The following is a 21,566-nucleotide window of genomic DNA, read 5'->3' on the forward strand; positions in this document are numbered from 1 at the left end:
TGGAAAATATAAAAATTGTAAGCAATAATTATTATTTATAACTCATAATTCGTATTAAATAAAAGTATAAAACTCAAGAATTAAAAATTGCCAGCAGAAACGCTCCCAGTCTACCATGTATAGTAACAGTATGAAATAAATAAAATTCTTTAATCCAAAAAAAATAAAAATAAAAATAAATTACAGATGGAACAGAATAATAGGAACAAAAAATGTAAACAGGGAAAGTAGTAGTTGTAGTACTTAATAGGAATTATTATAATTGTGTCTTATACTTGCAGGTTTGATCTCTAATAGTTTGATTGGATATAAAGACAGAGAAATCACAGGACGAGGTCGAAACAGCGTGAATCTTTAAACCCAAGATTTTGACTTTCCCAGAAATTCTGACGTTGCTGTTGAGTGCCAACACACCAGATTTCACATCGGAATACAAGTCGGAGTTGGAAAGCAAACGGTCCGCCATGAGCGTGAGCGAGACGTTCATGGGTTTGGTCTCGCCGGCGGAGATTTGATCGGCGGGAAGGGGGACTTCGCCGACGAGCTGGCCCCGGTAGTTGAGAAAGGCGGTGGAGTTGGAGTACTTGAAACCGGCCTTGTTTGGGTTCTTGACGGAGAGATCGATATCGAGAGTGACGTTGAGGTGCACCTTGAGTTTGGTTATATCGAAAGAGACATCGAGGTCTTCGATGCTCATGTGGTCGTAGGAGATCACGGGGCGCTTGGCCTTGAAGACAGTGAGTGCTAATATGAGTATGAGGATTACTATGGCGATGATGATACAGATTGTTGTGCCTATACAGCAACAAGTCCTGTTTCTCTTTCTCCTGTGATTCGCTTTCTCGACATCCATCTTTTTGAATACACTGTCTATCACTCACTACTCAATACTTGGGAAAGAGGAAAGACAATATAAAATATTCGATTCTTATCGATTGTGTTTGTGGCTACTTTAGATTCGAATGACTCGTAATATAAATAATAAAAAGGTTTGCTTTATAATTTGGGATTTTAAGATTTGCTTCATAATTAATTAATTAATTAAATGAATTGACAGGAAATTGAATGAAAGAAAGATCTATTTACCGACATGGCCTAGTTGATAAAATATCGGCTTAACAAGTGTCAAGTTTGAGTTCGAACCTTAGTAACTAATTATGTATTAGTATTTTTATATCTCATCTATGTTCCAAACGATTCAAAAAATAGTAAGTGAATTGCTCACAAATTAAATGTATGGAGTCTCGTCTAAGAACAAATAAAATGCTACTATGATCACACAAATAAAAATGCTACATTAGTCACCTCCTTTACCCATTTTTCTTAAAAAAAAAAAAAAAAAAGAAGGTTCGATTTGGATGTTGGTGGGAAAATATGAAGAACAGGGCTCACAGCCCAGTGACGGTGTTAGGGGAAGTGGGGACCAGTGAGCCATGCTTAATTAAGAGAGCCCACGTTAGCATTCAATGGTTGCGGCCTTTGCAGGCCGCGTGTGCTAAGAAATATACAGCTTTTTCCGCCGCGCTGGATTGCTGGCTTATTTTTGGGTAAATATCTTTTTTTTTTTTTGTTGGAAGAATTTTTGGGTAAATCTCAACTTGATATTTGATCAACTTTAAAAATAAAAATAATTTTTCTACTCGCAAGTTATGCTGATATGCCTTAACATTTACGATGTGATATATAATATGAATATTATAATAAGCAAAAACTATATCAATTTTTTTTTTAAATGCTTTTATTCTTCTTTTTTCTTTTGGAGGAACAAATGCTTTTATTCTTAACAAAAAAATATATATGCATTTTTATATTCCTAACTCTACATGCGAACTTAAAAAAAATGTTTGTTTTCAGAAAATAAATTTTTTTTAACTAATGAAGAAATTTACTTAGTTATATCTTTCATGAACATATGCTCTAAATACTACTAAAATAAATGAGTTATACATGGCAAAAAATATTGAATATTAGAAGACAAAAATGAGACATTATTAATACTTTAAAAGAGTATCAATAAAAAAAATTTAATATAAAGAGGATCGTTAATACTTATATGATTTTATGAATATATGCTTTAAATACTATTAAAATTAATGAGTTATATATGGCAAAAAAAAAATGGAGAATGGAAACACTATTTCAATTTTCTTTAATAAGGGGGAGAGGGGGATTAAGTAACATTCAAACAAAATTTAAAATTTTTATTAAAAACTATAGGAGGAGAGGGGATTTTTTACAAAGCCAAGGGTGGCCATGACCCCTCTCTCCCTGCTGCTCACCGTTAAATACATTTCACATTCAAATTTTGTTCTCTCTCCCTATACAAAATTGTAGGTAAATCTTAATTTAAGAAACCTTTTGTTTAACTACTCCATCTGACTCGATATTTTTTCCCCTCCACCTTGATCCTCTAATAGACAATTACCATATTTGAGGAATCCAATCGCCCAAGTCAACATATGTCATAGAAAGAGTTACACAGAGAGACCAAAATCAAAACAAAACACTAATGCCTAAGGTACCGTGCTAGTTAATTTTGGACGAACACTATAACTAACAATTATTATATTTTAAATGTCTTACTAATCTAACGTGGGTGATTTATTGGGTTTTATAGCCAAGTTTTATATAGGCTAATTCCCTCTTTGGTCACCGGATATGCAATTAATTGAGCCTCCAATTGCAAACTCCAAATTTCCTTGGTAATTATAGGCAACTCCAATGATACCCAACATCCAATCAATATTAAAGTTTTGAAGGTAATAATGGGTATGATGATTTTAACCTTCTCTCATAGAATTTGGACAATTGGAGAGGGAAAAGGTTGATGAGGATTTAAGCTCTAGGACTTATAAGTTCTCGCTAACTCTTCATATGGGAATTGAGTGTGTAAAATCGTGGGAAATGAGATCTTAAATAGTAAAGGTGAGGATTGGAGCAACACATAAAAAATAACATAATTCTCTTAGGTTCTCACAATTTCACTAGTACAGTACAAGAGAGAGAGAGAGAGGTGAACTCTCTATACAACAATTTGCCTAGCGCTCCTACTTAGGCTCCGCTTGGGAGGAGGGAATGGAATGGAATGGAAAGGAATAAAAAGAATAATTTTAGAATATTCTTCCCTTCTCTTATTTGGGAGTTCTAATGGAGGGAATGGAAAGTTCATTCCCTTATTTGGGAGTTTAAGTGAGAGGGAATGGAATGGGTAGGAGGGAACACTCATTCCTCTCTATTCCCTTAAAACCTCAAATTTTCATTCCCCCCAAAATTGGGAGGAATGAGAGGGAATGGAATTAGATTTAATGATTTTTTTTACTAGAACTCCCAAAATACCCCTATATATTCAACCTTTTATTTTAAAATAGGGGTCTAATAGTAATATTGTCATAAAATGATTACATTCCATTCTCTCCATGTTGCTCCCAAACAGGATTACTTACATTCCATTCATTTCCATTCCTTTATTTTTAAACATTCAATCAAGGTTACTTAATTCCATTCCATTCCATTCTTTTCCATTCCTTTCCCTTACTTAAATACATTTCATTCCATTCCATTCATTTCCATTCCCTTATGACCATCTCATTCCATTCCATTCCATTCCATTCCCTTATGAACTCCCAAGCGGAGAATGTCTAAATTAACTAATTATTGAATAAATGCTTCTTCTTCTTTTTTAGAAATAATTATTGAACAAATGTTAAAAGTGCAATAAAAAAATAAAATTCAAGATTAATTGACCTACTAATATGTTTAATTAAACAATCACTTAGATTGTGGATGGACATTAAAATATCCCTAAGCTATTACTTGAATACCATTAGACATTACAGATTATTATTGTTATTATTTGACAATTGATAGTATAATCCCACCCTTCTCTATTTCAAAACCTATTTTAAAACCACTGAAATCTAAATTCATGAATCCCTTAAATTTTTAAGGTTTAAAGAAGTACCAACTCACCTTAACGTAGGGGTGGTATAGATTAATTTTTTTTTTTTTTTTTTATGAAGGTACAGTTTAGTATTAAATTATAGGAACGTTAATGAATGCAACGTCTATTTCTCCTAGACATTTTTTTTTTCTTTTTACAAAACTTCTAAGTATTGCGAACCCTATAAAATTCAAAGGGAACGTGAGCTTGCGTGCAAGATATTCCTTACTTTTAAGTTTTAACGTGAATCATGATTTAGAATACTAGTAGGGCCGTAGGGGCATCAACATATGCTGTGTAGTTCAGCTGTCTAATTCTAATTGCTTGCTTTTTTGTGAGTGGAACCATGGACTGGAGTGCAAGATCGTGCAAGCATGGGTCACGCTCTGTTAATTTTAGCATTGATGTTTTATAGGAAATGAATCAGTTTTTAAAAAGTATTTTCTATAAAATTATCTCATTTTTTTATATTTGGTAGCAACGTTGAATGAGTTGAAAAATAATTTTCTAACTTCCTTTATTTAGCTTACTGTGAGATAGAATTGTTTTTCAAAAAAAATTAATGGAAAATAATCTCTAAAAATAAGTCATACTTTTTATGTTCACTAATAATAGTTTTCTTTTGACTTTTTTTTTTTAATGCAATCAAACACTAAAAAATATGAAAAATTATCTTTACATAAGGTTTTTAACGAAACAAATTGGGTGTAATAGATTAATTAATCAATAATCATAAACAATCAAGATCACGAGCATCCAAAGAAGTAAGATACACAAGCAGCGATTATCTCAACATACAATATTAGATGCAGACGTGTGGTTGAGAGTTTCAAAATTCGATTATATATATATATATATATATATATATATATTGTAAAAGAGTTTTAAAATTTCAGTAATATTGTTTGGTCTACTTTAAGAGTGAAATACTAAAATCATGGTTTAGATACTCTCCCTCTCATCTACTAAATGCAACTGTTGAATTAATAAATAAATAAAATTAGTTTAGTTTGCAGGTTCCTAACATAAGTATCATTTGATCGTAATTAAACCTTGACCATTTTATTTTTTAATTTTTAGAATCAACCTTGACCAAAAATTACAATTGAATGGACTGTACAATTGAGAGTAGTTTAAAAGTAAATCACATATTTTAAAATTTTAAATCACGCCTTGTACTTTCTCAGACGCTTCAATTTGCACCATGGATTCATTTATGGTGATAATATTCATGGAAAATGGTTAAACAAAAACAAGTTAGGTAGCATATTGAGACTTGTAGGATCTCATAATTTTACACTTAGATCTGTTTGGATACTACTTATTTTGCTAAAAACTAAAAGTTTATTGTTGAAAACACTGTAACAAAATATTTTTTATTGCTAAAAATATTGTTCACGCGTTTTTCATCACTTGGCTAGTCCATGAACAGTGCCATAGGACCAGCCAAGTGAAATGCAAACGCACGCACACGCAAAAATGTTGTTACGCAAACGTACACTTAAGAAGACCATTCTAAATGCATAGCCCCCCTTTTTTTTTTTTGTCACAATGTGGCCTCCTTAAGGATTTTTTATTATTATAAATAATTCAATAGAGAGATAATCTAAACCCTAAATATTTCTATTAAGAATACCAATAGCAACAACTATCTCAAACTACACTTTTTAGTATTCTTAATAGAAACAGTTGAGAACAGTTGTTGGAGTTAATTCAATAGAATAGTTGTTGCTTAAAAATTAATAAAAAATTATAGTTGAGACTTGAGATTATATAATTTGAATTAATTAAATAGAATTTTTTTTCTAAAAATTAATAAAAAAAATTAGATTAATCACCTTGTATTGTTAAAAGTATATATAATTATTTATGTAAGGACGCGATTCGCGGCGGACCGTAACGGTGTCGGGTTCGCACGTAAAAAGGCCCAAACAATATCATTTGTAGAGCGTGGGTTTGGAAGGCTAGGCCTTGATCGACAGGCGGTGGGTTTTTCGTGGTGTTCATACAAGGTTAAGTTTTCTTTCACCCATGGAGTCTTTCTCCTGGAGGTGGGCTGGGAGGCTCTGGTTTTTGGCCATTTTTCCCCAACCCCCTCTCTAGGTTACTTATTTTTCCTTTTATATCTGCCTGCGTTCATTGTCCTTCGTCCACGTATAGGATCAATCTTTCCAAGACTGATACTTGTCCCATCAGCCCATACCCAAAGTCGTTGGGGGTGTTTGAAAAAGCCAAAGAATACGGCTCTGTCAGGTTCAGAGTATTGAATGGCAGTAAGGGCAGCTTTCCCTAAATATTTTAGATTTTTCTTCCTAGTTTTAATCCTATACCGTTTTTACCCCTCTTTCTGGTTGGATTTTGGGTCTGCCGAGGACTGAACTGTCCTCGGCTGAATCCCAAGGCTATCTTGCCGAGCTTGGGCCATAGCCTTCCTCGGCTTGGGCTTCCGGCCTCCTCACGGGTAAATGGGCCCGGCCCATAAATTATTTGGGCCCCACAATAGCCCCTCAAAACCCGGCTGTCCAACCTCTTGGTTGGAAAGGGGGGTTTTGGTGATGCCGAACCTCTTCCTACGGCCCAATCAATTTGGCCTATTAATAATGCTGGCGACTCTTCATCTGTCCAAGAAATGCACCGGTCTATGAGACAGTTTTTTGATTTCGCGCTTGATGCGTTCTTATCGTTTGGGTATCCAAAACGCGCTTTTAATGACCACTATTTACGAGACTACTTTAATTCGGCGGTTTGTTTTGATGGGGTGAAGAAACGGAACCGGCATGTTTGTGTTGGCAGATTCTTTTGGAGATCTGAACCTATTAAATGTCTCCCGCTCCACCCTTTGTATAAGAAGGAAGGGAGGAGGTTATTGTTTTTGTAAAGAATCCCTTTTCATCCTTCTGAGATTTGAAATACTTGGCCTCCCCTAGGGTTCATTTTACCCACTGGTTTATACACTAAATCGTGATACACTTTACCATAACAACGAGTGATGCAGGAGCCAAACCCCTCCCATAAACGCCATGTTCCAATAAAGCTCATTATGGCTAGATCGGGACAGGGATGGCGAAGACTCAAAATCAACCTCACCCTTCTTTCAGTCCAAATCCGAAGCAGGGACTTGTCACGTCAAACTTTCGGCGCGACTGAGTCGAGAACACCCATCATCAGTACCAACCGCTCTCCTATGAGCATACCTAGTATGGCTCCAGTGTATTGGGAGTCAGGATCGAGGCAGGGACTAAGTGTCTCTACTTCTTCCTCTCTTCCTTCACTGGTGCTATCCTCCGTCTCCCTTTCTTAGTCTTCCCAGCACCAGATCCATCCTGGTGCTGTCACTTCTCTCTCTTTTGCTCCTTTTTCTTTCTTTTCATCTCTTCTCTCTTCTTCTCCTCCTTCTTTACTCATGTCCTCCATCTTCTTCATTGATTTCTTCCTTACTATTTCCTTCTCCTTCATTTTTTCCCAAAGAAGGTTCTTATCGTAATATGAGCAGTATTGAGGCAGAGATTGGAGAGACTTTGAAGACGAGTTTAAAAGACACCTAACAGTTTACTTATCTGTACTACGGATGTAATTGTTGCTTAGGCAGTTCACATTTTGTATAGGCTCGTTTGAGCCCCTCTTTGTACGTTGTAATAATTTTTCGTATTAATAAAAATTGTTGTTATTTTATTTCGCATGTTTTGTCTCTATGCCTTTTTTTTAAATTTACAAACGCTGCTCGGCACCATAATATAGCATCTAAATCAATGACGACTAAGACCAAAATACTTGATAATAAAAAGATGTCGTCATAACTTTAATAGAAATGCTTGGCACAATAAGGCCGACCAGTGAAAAGTAATACTTACCCCATGCTAGCCGAGAAGAAAAACGAAGGTTTGATGCCGTGTGAGGAATAACCATTTGAAGATATATCACCCACCAAATGAACAGCCTTCTTATACGACTAAACGCTGGGGTGTTCCACCACTTTCCTTACACCTTTATTGGCCTTAACCTTTTATGGTGTTTAAGCCGTGGATGAAGTGACCTGACATTTTTATCAAGTAACCCATCTTACGAAATTCAAACCTTTTCTTATCCTAGTATTTGGTTTCCCCACTGGCTTGGGTCCGAGGACCATACAAGGTCTTGGTTCTGTCCAAAACTTGTAATAATTATAATTTTTTGTACTTGGTTTCCCCATAGGTTTGGGTCCGAGGACCATGCAAGGTCTTGGTTCTGTCCAAAACTTGTAATAATTATAATTTTTTGTACTTGGTTTCCCCATAGGCTTGGGTCTGAGGACCATGCAAGGCCTTGGTTCTGTCCAAAACTTGTAATTTTTATAATTTTTTGTACTTGGTTTCCCCATAGGCTTGGGTCCGAGGACCATGCAAGGCCTTGGTTCTGTCCCTGGGCTCCTATGCTGAACGGGCCTGGGCCGCGAATTTACTGGGCCCGCAAATTAAGAGGTATTTCCGTAGTCTTTGATCACGCGGTACTTTTTGGCGTCCCAGTGTTCGAGGTGCGCCTTCTCGAGACTCCTTTAGCCTCAGGGTTGCAGACGACGTTGGAAATCGAGCCAGAGACATTTTGTCTGTAGCGTTCCTTGGGACGCTGCGTGAATTAAATGCCACCGGTCTACTTCTGGGCATAAATAGGATAAGGGGTCACTTCACTTGCACATGAACTCTCCTGTTCCCTTCAGAACCATATTTCTTCCATATCCGCGATCTCTCTTTCTAGTGCCACTGCCTCAAAACAAGATGTTTGAGGCGTGGATGGGGATGAAAGGTCTCCGCACGCTTCAGAGGCGCCGAATCCTCAAGGTGATATGGTATGGACAAGGATGGCACAGATTCAAGCCAGTCCTCCGGTTTGACAGGAGGAAGATGGTATTCCTCCCTCTTTTAGTCAAAATCCGAAGCAGGTTCTGGTCATGCCAGATTTTTGGTATGTCAGAAGAAGGAATTTCCGCCATCAGCGCCGTCTGCCTTGTAGCAGGAGAGTTTTTGCGGGGGCTCCCCAACTTCCGGCTCTCTGCACCTTTTCTGTAGATGGTGTTAGCCTGAGGTCAGGTTCCCTACACCTTTTCTTCACCGGTGCAGGTCCCAAGTTAAGTTCTTTGGCTGCCTGAGTTATGGGCATGTAGAAGCGTCGAGGAATAGGGTCTCGAGGCAGTAGCCAACTTCTCCTCTGTGCTACCTCCTCGGCTTTATCTTCACTCTCTTGTATTTTTCGTTACTTACGTAGTTAGCTTCAATGTAAGCTTTGTTTTAGCTTTTCATTGTACACTGTACTGTTCCTTTGTCTTAATAAAATATGTGTCTATTTCTCTATACATATCTTTCTTCTCCGTAACAACTACTTTATGCATGAATATTAAATATAAGCTTGCCTTTAATGATATTCCAGGCAGAAAAATGCCTTAACACAGATTCCTACTAGTTCAAACTTACAAATATTATTAAGCATAATAAGGTTAATCCTCAATAAATTAAACTCTTGGAACTAACCGGGATAACCGCTGAGTGCTGCGCGATGCATGCTAGAGCGATGTCCAAGAACGATAAACTCTAAATAATTCGTCCGAGAGGGTAGCCGAGTAGCGAGGGACTTTGGTTGTGCTTTTGGGTAATATGTTGCGCCGTATCGCATCAACCCCTTTGATACTGGGGATCCGAGGGTAGACCGAGGAATCCGCGCAATCAAGGTATTAACCCATCTGTTAACGCGGAGTTCTCTTCGAATGGATTTCGAGGTTTATGGGCCATAGTTTTTTTTTTTTTTTTTTAAATAGTTGGTTCCTCATCCAAGTAGTTGGTTTCCCCATAGGCTTGAGTCCGAGGACTATGCAATGCCCTGGTTCTGTCCAAAACCTAGTTTTCCTCATCCAGGTAGTTGGTTTCCCCATAGGCTTGAGTCCGTGGACTATGCAATGCCCTGGTTCTGTCCAAAACCTAGTTTTCCTCATCCAGGCAGTTGGTTTCCCCATAGGCTTGAGTCCGAGGACTATGCAATGCCTTGGTTCTGTCCAAAACCTAGTTTTCCTCATCCAGGTAGTTGGTTTTCCCATAGGCTTGAGTCCGTGGACTATGCAATGCATTGGTTCTGTCCAAAACCTAGTTTTCCTCATCCAGGTAGTTGGTTTTCCCATAGGCTTGAGTCCGTGGACTATGCAATGCCTTGGTTCTGTCCAAAACCCAGTTTTCCTCATCCAGGTAGTTGGTTTTCCCATAGGCTTGAGTCCGAGGACTATGCAATGCCCTGGTTCTGTCCAAAACCTAGTTTTCCACATCCAGGTAGTTGGTTTCCCCAGAGGCTTGAGTCCGTGGACCATGCAATGCCTTGGTTCTGTCCAAAACCTAGTTTTCTCTTTGTGTGGGATCTTGGCTTTAGGGGAGTAAGCTCCTCAGCCAAGCCCCTAGAGTTTATCCATACGATTAACGCTACCAAGTGCCTAGTTTGCTCTTTACGGGGGACCTTGGCTTTAAGGGAGCTAGCTCCTCAACCAAGCCCCTAGTCAAGAAACGTAGTCCCTAGCAGAACTTTATACTAGAACTCTATAACCAACGGTTAGAAATAACGAAGAAACTCTATCGACCCACTTCCTATACCAACACACAAGCCTTCCCCATAGACGGCGCCAATTGTAAGGACGCGATTCGCGGCGGACCGTAACTGTGTCGGGTTCGCACGTAAAAAGGCCCAAACAATATCATTTGTAGAGCGTGGGTTTGGAAGGCTAGGCCTTGATCGACAGGCGGTGGGTTTTTCGTGGTGTTCATACAAGGTTAAGTTTTCCTTCACCCATGGAGTCTTTCTCTTGGAGGTGGGCTGGGAGGCTCTGGTTTTTGGCCATTTTTCCCCAACCCCCTCTCTAGGTTACTTATTTTTCCTTTTATATTTGCCTGCGTTCATTGTCCTTCGTCCACGTATAGGATCAACCTTTCCAAGACTGATACTTGTCCCATCAGCCCATACCCAAAGTCGTTGGGGGTGTTTGAAAAAGCTAAAGAATACGACTCTGTCAGGTTCAGAGTATTGAATGGCAGTAAGGGCAGCTTTCCCTAGATATTTTAGATTTTTCTTCCTAGTTTTAATCCTATACCGTTTTTACCCCTCTTTCTAGTTGGATTTTGGGTCTGCCGAGGACTGAACTGTCCTCGGCTGAATCCCAAGGCTATCCTGCCGAGCTTGGGCCATAGCCTTCCTCGGCTTGGGCCCCCGGCCTCCTCACGGGTAAATGGGCCCGGCCCATAAATTATTTGGGCCCCACAATTTATATTACCAATAAACTAAAAAAAAAAAATTAATATCTTATGAATTTACTTATAAGTTTATATAAGAATATTTTAAACACTTATACATACAAACATATAATATTATGTATATTTTAATTGAGACTTATGTTTGTGAGTTTGTTGACTATCATCTGCTAACTTCATCACACACACTTTGCACATGTGATGGGGCCTTTTTATTTTTTATTTTTTGGGGTTTACACATTTTACTCATGGCATTTTTTTACATAAATACCATCCTATTTTGTGCGTACGGTGAGTTTTTTTTTTTTTTTTTTTGGGTTTACACGTTTTACTCATAGCATTTTTTTTTTCACATAAATTTCATCATACTATATAAAGGTGTATAGACCAAGCTCTTGAAAATGAAAGAAATGAATACACCAAGCTAAATCAACATGTACTTAAATATAAACACAATCACATTAGTGGTAATGATTCCTCTTCAACATTTGACTTTAAAATTATCAGTGTAAAAGAGAAATGTACACTTTCAATTGAATGAACTAACAAAACGAAATATAATAATAGTAATAATAATAATGAAAAAGAAAAAGAAGAAAACAACTTGCCCAAATGCACCCCAAATTCTCACAATCTCATCTTTACTCCTTGTATAGGAAACATACCTCTTTGAAAAGAAAGAAAGATAGTGATGAAGTGAGAAAAAAAAAAATTGTGGGGATCAAAGGAATTGTGGAAATCGAATTTTTTTTTTTTTTTTTATTAATGTGGAAATAGATTTGAAAAAGAGATAAAGAAAAATAATTTTTTTTTTTTTATTTTTAAAGTGAGATTTGTAAAGAATTACAAAAACAAAAATACACAAACTAACAAATTAATAATTTCAACAATGTCAAAGGAAACAAACCTTTCTGAAATTTGAGATGGTGATCAGGTGAGTAAAAAATTGAGGCAATCCAAAAATCTACGCAAAGAAACTAAAAAGATGTGTGAAATGTTCATGATATATATATATATATATATATATAGAGAGAGAGAGAGAGAGAGAGAGAGAGAGAGAGAGAGAGAGAGAGAGAGAGAGAGAGAGAGTGTGTGTGTGCTAATTTTTAGGAAAAAAGATGTGACAAAATTTTAAAATTTATTAAACCGTTTAGTGATAAAAACTTGTGGCCATGTCATTTTGGAATTAGAAAAAAGAAGAGTACATTTGTGGGGAAAAATTAATTTTATTTTTTTAAAAGAAGAAGTTATATTATTACTTGTCTTACAAACGTGAGAGAGAAATGTGGGCAAATGCAGTGATCGTAACTTGTGGCCATTTCACTTTGACAATTAGAAAAAAAATATGTACGTTTGTGGGGGAAAAACAGTTTTATTTATTTATTTATTTATTTATTTTTAAAAGAAGAAGTTGTATTAGTGCTTGATTACTAATGTGAGAGGAAAATGTTTTTTTTTTTTTAGAATGAAACCTGGAAGTTTTATTAAAAAGATTAGCCTGAATCGACTAGTAGTATAGAAAAAAGGTGTGGAGGAACATCCTCCATCCACACCAAGTAACCACTAACATGTCTAGCATATTTAGTTAGATTATGAACAACAGAATTATCAAGGCTACGTACATGGGAGAAAGAGATACAATTGGCATTTGTAATAGTTTTGGTTGGGGCGAGAATATGGCCAAATGGGGCAAGAGAATCCTCCTTACCGCTGAGTATCTTGATCACGGATTTTGAGTCACCTTCAAGAACAAAGGAGTTGCACCCAATTTCCGAAGCAAACAATATAGCTTGCGCTACAGCCAAGGCTCCACCATGTTCGAGCTAAAAGGTAGAGGGATTTGCTCCGATAGTGAAACTATGACCTGACCTTGATTGTCTTGGATCACCACACCTAGACCAACTTTGCATATATCCTTGAATATTGCTCCATCGAAGTTGACCTTCAGGGATTTTGGGGGAGGTGGAGACCATCTGATTCATGGTTGTATGTGGGTAGCCACGTGAGAGAAAAATGTGGAGGTGGAATAAAAAAAACTATTTTTATTTTTTTAATTTAGCTAAAATTTAGGAGTTTTTAAATTAATAATTTTACATGTTTAACCCTATTAATTTTTATTTTTTTATATACAAAATAGAAATTCTACTCTAGTCTAATCTAAGTATATATGTGTGAGAAATTCCTTCTTGAAGACTTGAACTCCAACCCTTGCCCCCTACACCCCACAAGCACTTACACTTGTGGAGTGACTATCACACCAAGGATATGCGATAGTTAACCCTATTAGTTAAGTTTTACAAACAGATGAATGTAAGAGTATTTTAGGTATCAAAATTGAGGATTTCAGATATGAAAAGTCCCTTAAATAGTAATATAGATATTATTAATAACAGGATTCCCTATTTGGGTTTCAACATTTTGTGCACTAAAATACCCTCACACAAATTCTTAAATTCTCTAAAATACGCCCCTATCTTTTAGTTAAATAATTTTAAATTAAAGAACGCCAACTGGTTAAAAGAGTAATTTACTATTTCTAAGTTTTAGGTACTTTCCTTTATCTTCTCCATTTACTTTAAAATTTAGGACACTATCTCTATTTCATGTTCAAACATTATTCCTTTTTTTTTTTTTTGATGCGAACATTATTCCATTTTACCTTACTTATTTTTATTTTTTTTAAAACTATTATTTATATATTACTTTTAAACATTACAACACTAAACCCAAAAAACAAATAAATAAAAAAGAGTATTATTGTATGTGCAAAACGCGAATGACGATTCTAGTATTATTATATTTGATTTTGTTCAATAATCAAACTCATATTTTTTTCTTTATTTTAATTAAAAAAGAAGAAGAGAGTTTTGATTAGATGCTTGAAAGGGAAGTACACTTACTTATTATTCAAAAAAAAGAAAAAAAAGATTAGTTTTAATTATAAACAAGGTTTTTTTTGTTTTTTGTTTTTAAAGCTGAAGTCAAACGGTTACATATATGCCACGTAGCTTTGTTTGACGCTAGTCACGTGCCAACGCAATCGCGCGCAACTGAGAAATCGGAAGAGAAAGAGACCAAGCTCCACACATCACATACAGTGGCTTTTGGAAACCCTAACTCCCACTCTCCCACTCTCACTCGCTCTTCAAGCCAAGGTACTCTTCCTCTCTGTCTGTGTGTGTGATTTCGATTTCGATTTTGCTTTTAAGTTTTTGGTTTAATCCGATTCTCAATTATTAGTCCGATTCTCAACTATTCCTATTTGGTTTTAGTCTAATAAAATCTTTATTTCTTCCGAGTTGAAATCCATTTCCTGCATAGTATGTATGTGATATAGCCTAGGTTCACTTGGGAGTGTCTGATTAAGTTCCCAAAGATGATGGAATTTGGGAGGAGTGTTATCTGAGCATTATTTTAGCAATCAAATTATCAAACTAGGCATTTAGATTTAGTGAAGGGCTCTTGTTTTTCTATTTTTTAGATAAAGAAGAATGTGTGGTGAAAACTGATAAGTGAAAACCTCACCTGCAATTTTTGAGCTTCAGAGGTCACCATGTCTTTCGATGCCAACATGGTTTATGTACACATATATTTTAGGTGAGTTTGTGTATATAGCCTATGTACATGAAGTTCCCCTCTATTCCATGATATATAAGAAAATTCACAAGGAAAGGCATGCTTGTATATACAATTGGAACATGAATCTTTAGTGTCCGCTTTTCTTTACTTCCAAAAATTCCCTATTATTCGATTAAAAAATGAGTTAGCAATAAGACAACTATACCTACTTCCAGTTACAACTTATATATATAAAAGAGCCTCTAAATCCACGCATAGTGCGTGTGAATAGGGTAGTTTATTTTACTTTATCAGAATAGGTTCTATCAACCTCCAACATGGTATTTACTAGTAGGCTTGTTAACTTGTTATACCTATTGTGTTAAAACAGATACTTTCCATGTCATTATCCTAGGTAACACGAGGATAGGAAGGTTTTCCAAGTCCAATTACATAATAAAGCAGAATACATAGCTTCCAACGATTAACCTAGTGAGAAAGTGAAAAGGGAAAATGAGCGGCGCCGCCAAAAACAATGGCACCAATGTAGGAGCAGGAGGAGGTTTCATGTCCAAAATGGATCACTTCCTCTACAGCGGGGACAAGAAGCACGTCGTGGCTGGCATTGCTGTCTTTACTGTCATCTTTGGCATCCCTTGGTACTTCATGAACCGAGGTTTGTACTTCTTCCTTTTCTACCACTGCATTTTGATTTGGCAACAAAATAAATAAAATCATTGTTTGGTTGCTGTGAAATTGCTGGATAGTTAGGGATTAGGGAAATATACGGAAAGCATGACTCTTATTACATCTCCTATTTTTCATCTAATTAGGACTGCTTTATATTGGATTGAGAATTTCACTACTCTATATTGGATTAGGTTTTAGAGTTTGTACTCAGGGGAAAATTGTGATATTTACCCAATAAATATTATAGATGCAATATGAACTCAATGATTCACATTTTGTTACCACTTAGAAATAGTGTCTCAAAAAAGAAGAAGAAAGTTATAAGATTGATGCTATCTATGTTAGTTATTACTCTCAACTGTTGTGCAAATTGTCTAAATTTGATTAATTATCTTTGACAAGTATTCTTCCCTAATTATATTTATGGCTGGAAAATTATGCACAGAATAAAAAATATAAAAACTAGTTTAGTGTTTCGTTGCTAGGGGATGGGTGCATTAGATTAGACTCAACAAGAAATTTTTTTTTAAAAAAAACTTCAAAGTGAAACAACAGAAGCACACATTTCAATCTAATACTAGTCTGTGCTTTTTAAATTCAATGTTAGTTAAGCTGATTTGCATTCATTATCTTTTTTTCTTTGCTTATGTTTTAGCCTGCCACTATAGACAAAGATGTTTCTTTATTCCAACATATAATTGCTGCTTGCTTTATTCCAACATATAATTGCTGTTGTAACGAGGAATTTGTGGATCACCTGTTACTTTTCAGTCCGATAGCTCATTCTTTGTGGACTCATATGCTTCGGTTGTTTGGGATTGAGTGGGTCATGCCAGGTTCAGTAGCGGTCTTATTATTTTGTTGGTACCATTGGCTTGGGAAGCATAGCTCCGATATTTGGAATCTAGTTCCAGGCTGTTTAATGTGGAATATTTGGACTAAACGGAATCGGCGTTCTTTTGAGAATAAGGGGAAAACTGTGGTTCAGTTAGTAGATTTGTGCCAACGGACCCTCTTTGATTGTTCTCGGTGTTGGGGTTTTTGGGATTGTTTTACCCTTATGGAATTCCTTTCATCTATTAGCTTTTCTTAGCTTTTCTTAGTGGCTGTTTGTGTCTTTTTGTTAACTACTGTGAACCCTTTGTATTTTAATGCTTTTCCCTTTTTAATAATATTTTCTTTTTACTTATCAAAAAAAAAAAAAAAAATGTAACAACCTTGAGTGCTGGTAAGTGGTAACTGCAATCAGTGTGATGCCTTCCCTTGTTTAGTATCTCATATACTTGAGAATTCCTAACATACTAAGCAGTGAGATGTTCATAGACATTTGAATCTCATGTTCACTTATGCACTAGTAAATTCCTTTGTTATTGAGCAATTAAGCCAAATGGGCTGTTGTGGAACTCAAGTATTTATTGTTGAGTATTTATTGTTGTAGATTAGACTGATATGCTGTCCCAAAGTTCTTGTAGATGTTTGCATTTGATTGTAATCTCTTTCTCCTAGACCATTCCTTTTGGTCTCATTGAGCTTTTGGCTCTTATATGCGACTGGGTTGCTATATAATACAGATGCTATGTATGACATAGTCTGATCCATCCATGCGTGCTCCATATGGCTTAGTGTGATTTGGCTAACACGATAAGGGTTCATCAATCATCGTCTGCTTTAGACTCTCGGAGGCTCTCTGACACTCTTCCAATCAATGCAATGCCATTGTCTTTCTGAACATCCTTTAAAAGCTTTTTGAATTTAGCAATCCTCTTCGAGAAATTTATGTAAAATCTTCAGTTATAGTTCATGAGCTCTAAAATTGATCTTAGCCACTCTTTGATGGCTATAGTGCCAGTCCAATATCATAGGAATTGGATCTCCATCTGTCCAAGGAGCATTTTTTGTTCGTTATACAGAGGTGAATCTTCCCTTAATACCTTAAAAATGGTCCACTGATGGCTACATGGTCATTTAATGGGATAGTTGTAGCCGCCCACAGTCAGTAAATCACCAATGGTCCAAGTATAGGTAGAGTAGCTTTCTTTATGGAAGATACCAGCATTAGAGGATGCTAGCAGTCCATTGTACAGGTAATAACATTATTGACCACCAAGGGTGAGTGGTCCAATGGTAAAGTCTTCCAATGTGGTTTGGTTGGGGTCAACATCCTGAGTTTGAATCTTTGTGGGGTTGAGGTTAAGGCATTAAGCTACGCCAGAACAACCACCCCACCCCCCCCCCCCCTCCCCGAGGGAGATCATGTGTCCTCCAATCCCCCATCCCCCTAACTAGGCTTCTTAGGCTTTGGTTCCTCAGCGAGAAGGTTCTGCTATGATCACGCCTAGGAAAGATCTTCTACAAACTGGTCGCTTCCCTTACCCATTTTTCTTGAGCCCAAAATAATAATAATAATAATAATAACAACATTACCATATAAGCAAGCGTTGCCTTCCCTGTGGCTGCAAATTGTCATTATCACAGATTGCCTCCTTTCAAATTGCAATGTTTTGGTCTAGTGTTTGTAGATTGCCTTAAACCATCTTTTAGTCTATACAATTAACAATTACTAATTGAATTTGTACTTTGGACTATTGTTGTCATGTGTTGCGCACATTTTTAAATCAGTATGAATTGTGTTATGCGATTTTGTTTACCTCTTTGATAATTGCTAAGAAGAAAAATCAATCCTTTATACTAATGTAGGAAAAATTGGGAATTTGAGGTTGTTAAGGTTTAGGAGGTTTTGTGGACCTAGGGTTTAGAATTTTCAAAAAAGGGTTGGGGCTCAAAATTTGAGAGGGTTTGATGAGTTGCTTTTTGGCTATATGATAAAGAAGAATGTGGGGTTTTAAGATTTTTGATCAATAAGAGGAAGTACTTGAATTGGGGTTCTAAGAAAGAAGGAAAATCGAGAAATTTATGGTGTTCAAGGGCTGTATGAACATTATCTGTGAACAATACTACAAGAAAGAATAAAGGAAAGAGAGAAGAAAAAGGGATGGGGAAAAAAGAGCAATTAGGCCAACGTGTCTCAATACTCACTAAATTTTTTTATTAATCAGCTACATCTATTTTTTTTTTCGAATACATTGAACATAAATATGTATGATAACTCTTTCTTGTAGTATTAGGATTCCTAATTTGACTAGTAAACTGAAAAACCTAATAAGGTAGTAATAACTAATTAGAGGCTAACTTGGATTAAAAGAAACTAAAATCTAAGATACCTAGGATGTCCTATAAAATTTTAGACTCAACCAAATTATCAAAATACCCTTAAATTGCAGAGATTGCAAAAATTACAGTTTTATCCTTGAATACAAAATTGACCATATGTTATTAAATAAAAACCCAACTTGTACTTTTAGAATCACGTGCCTTTTACTTCAATTGGATTTTATACATGGATCCCATAAAATAAAACCTTGAATGGACAATTTATATAGTAGCAATTTAATCTTCCATGACTGCATCATATATGTTCTTCCGAAATTATTGAAGCGCTATTCTATGGCAGGAGTAAATGTCAGGCTTGGAATATATCTAGGACCCATTTCAATTTGCTAATTGTGGTTCAGAAGTATTGGAAACTTGTAATGGTGGCCTCTTTTTTAGTGTTTCATGTAGTGCAGGTCATGCATGCATTATAACCTACATTGCTTATATGAAAATTAATGAGACTATTGTCATGTTAGTGTTTCTTACTGTTAGTTACACTTATGAGACAACATTGGGTCCGGAACTGGCGTAAAACCAGTGTTTTACGCCAGCCAATGAGACCATGCCACATCAGAGTTCACATGCTCACAGCTTAAAGAAACAATATAACCTCAAAAAAAAAAAAAAACATTTCACGCTCACAGCTACCTCTGCAAGTTCACGCCATTCCTCTGCTTCCTCTCTTCCTTCAAGCCAAACCTCCACCACCGCCACACAGAATTTACCCGCCAAAGTAAGAGACCCATTTCTTGTTTCTTCATGGGTTTGTTTTTGTTGCTGTAATCCATGTGGGACTTGATGGTATCAGATTGTTCAAAGCTCTGAAGTCTGAACTTTGCAAGGAAGTGACCTTGTTGCTAAAAAGATTGAATCTTTGGGAGGGGTCGTTCTGCTGAGCCTACATTGTGAATCAAGGAGGAACATTGGTAAGAAAAATGCTCCATTTTGCTCTGGTTAGATCTCTGAAAGTGACTCACTTTGTATGGTACATTTCAGTCATTTAATGCTTTAGCTAAGCTATGAGTGGGTAAAAATTTGTTCTTTGCTAAGCATTATTGTGTTTATGACTTTCATTGGAAGGAGGACCAGTCTTTTGATGTTCTGGCTTCCAAGTTTTCGGTTGTTTGTTACGTGAAGTACTGTGTTGGTGAATATATTTGGGGACTTTGGATGCTTTGATAATTCTGAAGTTCTCTTTTTTGGGCTTTCCAAAGTGGTAATCTTTCATGCTTTTGAAGAATGGTTGTTGCATACTTTTTGTTTTATTGTAAAGTATTCAGCCAACTTTGTGTTCTCCTTTGAATTCGAGGGTTTGAGAGCTCAAAAACCCCATTTCTCCTCACCAGATTAGGCTTTTCTCATAGTAGTGAAGGATTGTTGAGTTGTTTCCTGGGTTCTGTTATTGTTTTTTACAGTAAGTGGTGTGGAAATCAGATGTGCCTGTTTGGGTTTGTGGATTAGAAGCTGAGTAAATTCTGTGTGGTGGTGGTGGAGGTTCGGCATGAAGGAAGAGAGGAAGCAGAGGAATGGTGTGAACTTGCAGAGGAAGCTGTGAGCGTGAAATGTTTTTTTTTTTGAGGTTATATTGTTTCTTTAAGCTGTGAGCGTGTGAACTCTGACGTGGCGTGGTCTCATTGGCTGGCGTAAAACACTGGTTTTACACTAGTTCCGGAGCCAATGTTTTCTCTACACTTATTGGCTTGACAAATGGAGGTTATAGGTGAACTTTGACTTGGTTTGGTTTTAGCGATCCTTGAGGATTGGACCATTGGTTGGTGGGTGCTCTACCTGCATGTTGATTTATTACTCCATTTCTACTGTTCCTGCCCTGCTGTGGGTGTGGGCAGTGCTGCTGTCATTTATCTGCTATATCTAATAAAATTGCTATCCCATTTTTAGGGTCAAAACATCAGTCCCATCAAGATTACTTGGAAAAGGCTGATAAAGCACGGAGTGAAAGACTTTCTTCAGGTTCATCTTCTGCCAAATGATTTTTGAGAGCTTTCTGTTGAACTGGGGTGGCTTCCACCATGCATTTTGACAGATTTTGATGATAAATCTATTTGGGGTTGTGTTTCTCTTTCAGCCTTATGTGCAGAATGGCTTCTGTTAGTCCTTGTAGAACTCCCAATTTGGGATGAATTTTGTTTCTTATCAATCCCCCCTCCCCCACAAAAAAATAAGTCAACTCAGATCAGAGCTCAAAATTGTTCGGAGATTTTTTTTTAATTAAAAAAAAAAAAAAATCTGAAAAGGATGCCCTTTTGCTGCTTAAATTCAAAATTGTATTGCTTTTAATTTGGTTTGATTTGCGAGTTGCAATGTGTAGTAGTCGTATGAACTAGGGATAATGTTTGACTCGTTAGTCAAGCGATATGACATCTAGACGCTGCTTCTTTTTTTAGCCATCAAAGATCACTCTCTATGTTTTATGCTTATTTTCCAGATTCCTAAACAACACCCCCCCCCCCCCCCCCCCCCCCCCTCCTCTTTTTTTTTTGCATAAAGGGCATAATTGCCTGTTTGCTGATCTGAGCCTGTGTTGCACGTTTCTCTTTCATCTCTACTCAATCATCTATCAAAATGAATGTAGACATTTTTATTTAATCCCCATTGTGGACACTGACATGTACATTGAGGTCCTTGTTAATGTTAAGGTTCGCACCACAACTCTCCACAAAGAAAAATTTCAGACTTTTTATGTCAAATTAATGGTGCTTGGTTGAATAACTTCTAACCTGGTTGTAATCTAGTACAATAAAATATATAAACATTTGTTTAAATAACAACATCGAATCCTTTTTTATTATTTTTTTTTTTAAGAAAAGGTTGAGTTTGCTAAGAATGTAGTTTGAAACTCACACCATTTATCCGCAAGAAGTGACTCGTCGACTTAAGGAGGTTGTAATGCG

General features: G+C 36.5%; 2 protein-coding genes across 3 annotated transcripts; one reads left to right on the forward strand and one right to left on the reverse strand.

Moving 5' to 3' along the window:
- Positions 1 to 252: 252 nt before the first annotated feature.
- Positions 253 to 977, reverse strand: LOC115953892. Its single transcript, XM_031071714.1, has one exon. It carries the CDS (start codon positions 851 to 853, stop codon positions 257 to 259), a length of 597 nt encoding a protein of 198 aa, XP_030927574.1. The 5' UTR covers positions 854 to 977; the 3' UTR covers positions 253 to 256.
- A 13,269-nt stretch (positions 978 to 14,246) lies between these two features.
- Positions 14,247 to 20,834, forward strand: LOC115953964. 2 transcript variants are annotated; one of them, XR_004083804.1, is made up of 3 exons: positions 14,247 to 14,348; positions 15,167 to 15,427; positions 20,554 to 20,834. XR_004083804.1 is itself a non-coding variant. In XM_031071802.1 (2 exons), the coding sequence occupies exons 1-2, from the start codon at positions 15,265 to 15,267 to the stop codon at positions 20,643 to 20,645; spliced, it is 255 nt and encodes an 84-aa protein (XP_030927662.1). In that variant the 5' UTR covers positions 15,167 to 15,264; the 3' UTR covers positions 20,646 to 20,834. The 2 variants fall into 2 exon arrangements, 1 of the variants encoding a protein (XP_030927662.1); XM_031071802.1 differs by lacking the exon at positions 14,247 to 14,348.
- The last annotated feature ends 732 nt before the right edge of the window (positions 20,835 to 21,566 follow it).

This window comes from Quercus lobata, chromosome 7 (assembly GCF_001633185.2).
Source record: "Quercus lobata isolate SW786 chromosome 7, ValleyOak3.0 Primary Assembly, whole genome shotgun sequence".
Lineage (NCBI taxonomy): Eukaryota > Viridiplantae > Streptophyta > Magnoliopsida > Fagales > Fagaceae > Quercus > Quercus lobata.